At 50.2% G+C, this 8,163-nt stretch overlaps 1 protein-coding gene across 2 annotated transcripts; it reads left to right on the top strand.

Moving 5' to 3' along the window:
• The first annotated feature begins 1,068 nt into the window (after positions 1–1,068).
• On the top strand, positions 1,069–7,359 carry LOC122545722 (tubulin alpha-1B chain-like). Of its 2 annotated transcripts, none has more exons than XM_043684665.1 (5): positions 1,069–1,243; positions 2,573–2,795; positions 2,921–3,069; positions 3,486–4,166; positions 7,051–7,359. In XM_043684665.1, exons 2-5 carry the CDS (start codon positions 2,675–2,677, stop codon positions 7,345–7,347), a joined length of 1,248 nt encoding a protein of 415 aa, XP_043540600.1. In that variant the 5' UTR covers positions 1,069–1,243; positions 2,573–2,674; the 3' UTR covers positions 7,348–7,359. The 2 variants fall into 2 exon arrangements, with proteins under 2 accessions (XP_043540600.1, XP_043540594.1); XM_043684659.1 differs by having other exon boundaries at positions 1,069–1,385.
• Positions 7,360–8,163: the final 804 nt, after the last annotated feature.

The raw sequence follows: 8,163 nt of genomic DNA, 5'->3' as shown, positions 1-8,163 counted from the left end.
ATAATAGAGTTTTCATAAAATGAATACTGACACATTAATTGACCATTTGAACTTAACCTTGAACTGATACATGGCTTGACAATTTACGTAAATAAGATTTCTTTCCCAGGCAATATCATTGGATTAACTTGCTGTAAACCATGTCACCTTATTATATTGTGATTGGTCTTTCTTGTGATTAAGGTTGCACTATTTCTTAAAAAACATATAAAGAATGTGTAATTTTCAAATGGAAATGTGCAACTTCACCACAGAACACTGAAGCCTTAACCTCTGTATTGCTGGATAGAATTGCGTCAATGTCCCTTAATTCAAAAAAAACTAATGACCCTTCCTTTTTTGAGCAGACCATATTCGTTGATTCTTTTGACCAATCGTGAACCAAGAGGCCTCTCTTGAGAGGTCTTAGATCTTCAGGAATCTTTTGAAGTCTACAGCCCACAGCTCAAAGTCTCCTATTTTCGCACCGGGTTCCGGATGCTGAGTAATTGCCCATCAGTCGTTTCTCCTTCCCAGGCAGTGCCTGGACATAGAGTGTTGACGTTGTCCAAATGCTTTTGGTCAAGGTAGACTACAGCACACTTTACTGATGAACCCAGCTTTGTGCAAGGTCAGAGCTATAATGAACGGTTATGTGAGGAAAGATGGGGGGACGCTTAAAAATAACAGGCAGCTGGGTTGAATGGTTAGTTTAGCCGATCTAAAGCTAACACGTACTATCCAGAGCAACTGGCATCTCTGATTTCAGGAGACTCTGATACAGAACCATCACATGGATGGTGTCGGAATAATGGCTGTCTCGGTCAACTGGGATCTGACAGATGAGGGTACAAATTGGGAACAAAAATGGTGTGGAAGTTGCTGGAAAAGCTCGGCAGCAGCTGTGAAGAGAAATCAAGGGTGACGTTTCGGAGCCGGCGACTCCAAGGACTGGGGGGACTAAGAAAGTTAACTTTGATTTCTCTGCACAGGCTCTGTCAGACCTGCTGAGCTTTTCCAGCAAACCTCTGGGTTTTGTTTCTGATTTCGGTCCTTTTGGGTTTTTTTTTTTTAGTTTGTGACCGAAGTGGGTCTGACTGATGGGCGTTTTACGGTTTGCTGTTTGATCTCAGGACGTTTCACAGCCGCGTTGCCGGGTGATCCGCGGGCAACAGAATCGAGTGATCGGATGGTTCCGCCCGTTTGCGCGATGATGCAGCCAGCGCCGAGCAACGCTGAGCGTTTGCTATTATCGGTTCCCTAGGTAACCGCAGGGTTTCATTGTCGGAGGCCAATCAGAGCGCGGTTCCGTTGAATGGAATGCTGGGCAGGGCGCAGTATAAATAGGGCGAGCGAGGTCCCACACGCCACATTCTCAGGGACGGCGAGAACAACCAGAGATCATGGTGAGCACGTGCAGGGGGGGGGGGGACACGCAGGGCAATGGCTTTGGACCAAGCCGCATGGGGGGTTAGCAGGATACAAAGGATGGGAATCAATTGGGAGGAGGAATATATCAGGAGGACGGGGATTCACTTGGACAGGGAGATCCCCTGGGAGACAGAGGGAAACCACAGCAAGGCAAGGAATCCTTAGTGAAAGAGAAAGTCGAGCCCCATTGGGAAGCCAGGTAATCCCCAAGGACAGGGGCCTCAGGGAGATGAAAATTCCCCGGGGGTGGGTGGGGGCGAGGGAAACGCTAACAGAGAGGTAAGTCAACAGGGATGTTGGGAATGTGCTGGAGAAAGGGCCATGAAACTAGTGCTGCAAAGGGGATCCACACAGGAAGGATATAGTGAGGCCATGTTAAAGCAATGACTGCAGATGCTGGAAACCAGATTCTGGATCAGTGGTGCTGGAAGAGCACAGCAATTCAGGCAGCATCCGAGGACAGGCAAAATCGACGTTTCGGGCAAAAGCCCTTCATCAGGAATAAAGGCAGGGATCCTGAAGCAAGGAGAGATAAGCTAGAGGAGGGTGGAGTTGGGGAGAAAGTAGCATAGAGTACAATAGGTGAGTGGGGGAGGGGATGAAGGTGATAGGTCAGGGAGGAGAGGGTGGAGTGGATAGGTGGAAAAGGAGATAGGCAGGTAGGACAACTCCTGACAAGTCATGGGGACAGTGCTGAGCTGGAAGTTTGGGACTAGGGTGAGGTGGGGGAAGGGGAAATGAGGAAACTGTTGAAGTTCACATTGATGCCCTGGGGTTGAAGTGTTCTGAGGCGGAAGATGAGGCGTTCTTCCTCCAGGTGTCTGGTGGTGAGGGAGCGGCGGTGAAGGAGGCCCAGGACCTGCAGAGTGGGAGGGGGAGTTGAAATGTTGGGCCACGGGGCGGTGTGGTTGATTGGTGCGGGTGTCCCGGAGATGTTCCCTAAAGCGCTCTGCTAGGAGGCGCCCATTTTTACCTATACAGTGAGACCAGCTCAAACGAGGGAAGCGATGGAGTATCCCATCAGGAACCAAGCAGCCGTCACACAAAACACACATGGTGCGTGAATTCGATGCTCTCTGTGTATCTTGCTCCTTCTAGCTGACAGGAGGAAGCATTAGCCTCCGAACCGTGCAGATTGTTCCATGTTCTCTCTCCCCTGCAGCGCGAGTGTCTCTCTCTTCACATCGGCCAGGCCGGTGTACAGATCGGGAATGCCTGCTGGGAGCTGTATTGCCTGGAGCATGGCATCCAGCCGGATGGGCAGATGCCCAGCGACAAGACCATCGGGGGTGGGGACGACTCCTTCAACACCTTCTTCAGTGAGACCGGGGCGGGCAAACACATTCCCCGGACGGTGTTCATAGACCTGGAGCCCACCGTGATCGGTAAGAGGAGGGGGGTTCGGGTCATGGGCTCAGTGAGTCTGTGCTCTCCGATATGGGTCTGAAACTCTGACGTCTGCCGGGTTGTTCTGCGTCCCTGTTTGTAAATCCCTCCTCCCTGTCCCCAGATGAGGTTCGCACCGGCACCTACCGACAGCTCTTCCACCCTGAGCAGCTCATCACCGGCAAGGAGGACGCGGCTAATAACTACGCCCGGGGCCACTGCTCCATCGGCAAGGAGATTGTGGATCTGGTCTTGGATCGCATCCGGAAGCTGGTAGGTTGACTATCGGAGACATTGGTGAAGCTGAGCTGCTTCTCTCCCCATTTACCACAGCCCCATCTCACCACCGTGCGCTCACCCACCATCTTCAGTATGGCCGTGTGACCCACGTACACAACTCTCTCCATTGACTCCTCGATCTCTTCTTCCTGCCAATTCGAGACTCCCAGGGACATAAAGACGACACCGACACCGCTCCCAACGCTGAAGGGTACGCTCAGTACCCTGACTGAATTCCACCATTCAATCTACACCCCTTCCAGCCGACAGTCACCACTCTCTCCCTCCAGGAGATCAAGGTCCAACCTCCGCTCTCACTGCCCCCTGGGAAACCGTTTTTCACTTCAGTTTGGCGCTGGACACCATTTCTGGCCGCGTGTTTAACCTTTTCACACCTTATTTGCCCACAGGCTGACCAGTGCACGGGCCTGCAGGGTTTCCTCATCTTCCACAGTTTCGGGGGTGGGAGTGGCTCCGGTTTCACTTCCCTCCTGATGGAGAGGCTCTCCGTCGACTACGGCAAGAAATCCAAGCTGGAGTTCGCCATTTACCCGGCTCCCCAGATCTCCACCGCGGTGGTCGAGCCCTACAATACGGTGCTGGTCACCCACTGCACCCTGGAGCACTCCGACTGTGCCTTCATTCTGGACAATGAGGCCATTTACGACCTCTGTCGGCGGAACCTGGACATCGAGAGACCGACCTACACCAACCTCAACCGCCTCATCGCCCAGGTGGTGTCGTCCATCACCGCTTCGCTCCGGTTCGACGGTGCCCTCAACGTGGACCTGACCGAGTTCCAGACCAACCTGGTCCCCTATCCCCGCATTCACTTCCCCCTGGTGACCTACGCCCCCCTTATCTCTGCTGAGAAGGCTTACCATGAGCAACTCTCGGTGGCAGAGATCACCAACGCCTGCTTTGAACCGGCCAGTCAGATGGTGAAGTGCGACCCGCGCCAGGGCAAGTACATGGCGTGCTGCATGCTGTACCGAGGGGACGTGGTGCCCAAGGATGTCAACGCCTCCATCGCCACCATCAAGACCAAGCGCTCCATCGCGTTTGTGGATTGGTGCCCGACTGGGTTCAAGGTGAGTGCGGGATTTGGGAATGTGCAAGTCACGTCTCTCGTCCTCTGCATTTCCAGTCTGGCAGATTAAAAAAAAAACCCCACTGTTTCTCTGTCCACAACCATCAGGAACTAACGTTTCCTATTTCTGGACCAAACCGGAGCTCCCTCTGGGGTAGAATTCTCTCAGCTTCAATCCTTAATTACAGCCCTCAGTTTACCAGGAACATACTGGTTTCAAACACTAACATGGTAGCCCCAGAAACAAAATAATCTTCAAAAGGTGTAATAAAGGATTGAATTTGTTGCCTCCTTCCGCTTTGAACAGAAACTGAAGGATAAAACTTGACAGTAAGAGCTCAGTGAACAACCAGAGTGAGATACAGAAATGTAATATTCATGAACACAGTCACCACTCCAAATTGTACAATTACACTAACTGACAGGTCTGACGTGGCAACGTCTGTTTCTGCAGCTTTCATCTCCCAAACCTCGGGATTCTGGAATTGTTCCTGAAGTTTGGAAAGCAGCAAATGTCACCCCACTAGTTACGAAAGAAGAAACAAAAACGGGGGCAGGGCAGACACGTCAGCTTCCCATCAGCTGCCGGGGAAATGCTAGGCTCAGTGATAAAGGTCCTGATAGACCGACACTTGGATAATAATGATGGGATTCTGCAGAGTTTGCATGGATTTGTGAGTGGGGACTTGGACAGGCCGGGTGAGTGGGCATGAACGTGGCAAATGGAACATAACGTGGTAAAAAAAAAAGGTGAGGTTAGCTGGAGGAACAGTGTGCACTTCTTAAATGGTGATCGGTTGTGAAGTGTGGGATGTACAAAAGGACCTGAGTCTCCTCACCAATGAGTCCCTGTCGGCGAACAGGCAAGTTACTCGGCAGGTTAATGGAACGTTAGCTTTTAGTACAAGAAGGGTTCAGCACAGGAGGACTGAACTCCTCCGCCTGGGGGCATAACGGCCTGGTACAGCAACTGCTCGGCCCAGGGCCCGCAAGAGACTCCACAGAGTTGTGAGGGCAGCCCAGACCATCAGGGAAGCCAACCTCCCATCCACAGACTCCACGTCGTGTTGCAGCTCAGGGGCTGCCAACATCATCAAAGACCCCTCCCCCACCCCAGTAACGCTCTCTTTCAACTTCCGGTAGAAGATACAGAAGCTTACACACACACACACACCAACAGGTTCAAGAACAGCTCCTTCTCTGCTGTTATTGGACTGCTGAATGGGTCTCTCTCACTTCAAATAACATTGACCTCGCTCGCTGTGGTCTTACTTTGTGTCCCTCTCCCGTGCAGCCATTACCTTGTCTGCCTCCCTCTGTCTTAGCGCCCCATGTCCTTATTTGCTGTGATCTGTCTCGACTGCTCGCAAAACAAAGCTTTTCACTGTACTGAGGCACAAGTGGCGGCAATAAATCAAATCAGTTCAGTTGTCTTGGTGAGACCATACCTGACTGCAGTCTTTCTCCATTTCCCTGAGGGAAGGATGGTTTTGCCTGATGGGAGTGCAGCAGAGGGTCACCATGTCATCCAGTTTCCCCCTCCCCGTATCAGTCGAAGCAAAACACTCAGAGACACAGTATGGCTTTACCTCCTTTATCTTTATTCCAGGCCCTGGAGGGAGAGAGAACGATGTGTACAGAGACATGAGTTCTCAGCCTTCTCTCGAGCAGCGGATTCTTAATGAATTATATCGTCACTCCCAGGGAACAGCATCCAAATAAGGCAATGTCCATACTGACTGGGTGACCGTTACAATCAGCGAGTGTTAACAGTAAAGATTAAGCCATCTGGCGTTATACAATGGACATCCTTAACTTGGTTAGCTGGCTTCACTTAACGAACGCTTTCCATCTTGTTAACCGACTTTACATAATGAATGCTTTTTCATCTTGTTAAACGTCTTTATGTAAGGAATGCTTTTTCCACCTCGTCAACCCCCCACCCTTGCCTCTCCAGCACCTCATTGTTTACTGCAAGTTCTTATCTGATCCAAGTCATGCTAGCTGAGCCTTTGTCTCATACAACCCCCAAACTTAACTCTTTCTCTATCTGCTCATCTACACTTTCTCAACCAGACTGGTTCCTGAGATGGTGGACTGTTTGATGAAGAGATATTGGGCAATACTGAGAGATGATCTCACTTAAACTAACAAAATAATTAATAGGAATAGAGAGGGTAGATGCGGGTAATATGTTTCCCCTGGCTTAGTGAGTCTAGAACTGAGGACACAATTTCAAAATAGGATGGACGTCACTTTGTCTGGAAGGTAGAATTCTCTACCTCAGAGGGCTACTGAAGCTCAGACATGATGAGCTTGAAGTAGGGACGGACAGGTTGCAAAATATCAAAAACCAAAATACTGTGGATGCTGGAAGTCAGAGAAGGCTGGAGGAACTCAGCAGATCTGGCAGCAACTGTGGAGAGAGAAACAGAGTTACCGTTTCGAGTTACACTTGACAGGTTTCTCCAGAATTCTCCGTTTGTTCTCAATATCAATGTTGTCAAAGGATTCTGGGAAAAACAAGGCCTGTGGATGCTGGAGATCAGAGTCTAGATTAGCGGGGTGCTGGAAAAGCACAGCAGGGTCAGGCAGCATCCGAGGAGCAGGAGAGTCGACATTTCGGGCAAAGGCCCATCATCAGGAATGAAGGCCCTGATGATGGGCCTTTGCCCCGAAACGTCGACTCTCCTGCTCCTCGGATGCTGCCTGACCTGCTGTGCTTTTCCAGCACCACGCTAATCTAGACAAAGGATTATGGGAACAGTGTGTGGAAAAGGCTCTAAAATGGACAATCGATGATTATACTGATCGTTATATGGAGCGGCCTCCTCTATTTTCTCTGTCTTTCTAATCTAAATGCATCCTCTTGTCCCTCCACACAGGTTGGCATCAACTACCAGCCCCCGACCGTGGTACCAGGGGGCGACCTGGCGAAGGTGCAGAGGGCCCTCTGTCAACTGAGCAACACCACCGCCATTTCCTTGGCTTGGACCCGCATGAACCTCAAGTTCGACAAGATGTACGCCAAGCGGGCCTTTGTGCACTGGTACGTGGGGGAGGGCCTGGAGGAAGGGGAATTCCAGGACGCCCGGGAGGACATGGCCTCGCTCGAGAAGGATTACGAAGAGGTGGGGGTCGACTCTTCCTCACTGGACAGGAAGGCCGAGGAGGAAGAGTAGTATTTATTAATTCAGATGGTTGAAGACATTTTATCTTTATTTTATTTTGATATTATAGATTTTATTTAAGAGAATAAACTTATTTTAAGTTATTTTGCATGGGTGCCTGTGGTCAATTTAGAACTGTGAAATTATTGGGAGACGTGGTGAGGAGGGAAAAGAGAGGAGAGAACGAAAAGAGCCAGAAAACAGATTCATCAAAAACTCAACAGAGTTGCATTCAAGGAGTCAGCAAACATATCAGTCATAAACCTCTTGGCCATTGATCACGATGATCTGATCACTAATTGAGTTTAATGAGTAAATGGAGGACATAAATCTGAAAGCCGCAGACCTGAGAATTGAACCCAGGTTCCTGGCGCCGTGAGGCTGCATTGCTAACCACTGAGCCACCCTTACTTAGGCACCTCACTCCTAACAACCAGGTCAAGCAGCGCCCTTAGTCAGAGGGTGGTGAATCCATCATATTCTCTACCCCAGAGGGCTGGGAGGTTCAGTTATTATGTTCAAGAGAGATGCTCAGTAGGCCTGTATGTATTAAAAACATAAATGCAATTCAACTGGGGAGAAGATGTGGAGAGGCCTGGGTACATAGAACATTGAAGTGACAGGACAGGTGTAGAGAGTAGTTAGCAAAATACAGAGTGCTCTTGGCTTTGTTAATACAGGAATAGAATACAAGAGCAGGGGGGGGCCATGTTCAATTTGTCCAACCCGTCCATGCCGACCCAGATATCCCAACCCAATCTAGTCCCATCTACCTGCACCCGGCCCATATCCCTCCAAACCCTTCCTATTCATATACCCATCCAAATG

Source organism: Chiloscyllium plagiosum, chromosome 3 (assembly GCF_004010195.1).
Source record: "Chiloscyllium plagiosum isolate BGI_BamShark_2017 chromosome 3, ASM401019v2, whole genome shotgun sequence".
Lineage (NCBI taxonomy): Eukaryota > Metazoa > Chordata > Chondrichthyes > Orectolobiformes > Hemiscylliidae > Chiloscyllium > Chiloscyllium plagiosum.
This window is presented reverse-complemented; position numbering and strand designations above follow the sequence as displayed.

What these genes read in the sequence shown, in the direction of transcription:
- LOC122545722 (XM_043684659.1), top strand. An exon ending in CCTGGAGCCCACCGTGATCG is followed by an intron (nt 2,796 to 2,920) that starts GTAAGAGGAGGG and finishes CCCTGTCCCCAG; the next exon opens with ATGAGGTTCGCACCGGCACC. An exon ending in GGTGCCCGACTGGGTTCAAG is followed by an intron (nt 4,167 to 7,050) that starts GTGAGTGCGGGA and finishes CCCTCCACACAG; the next exon opens with GTTGGCATCAACTACCAGCC.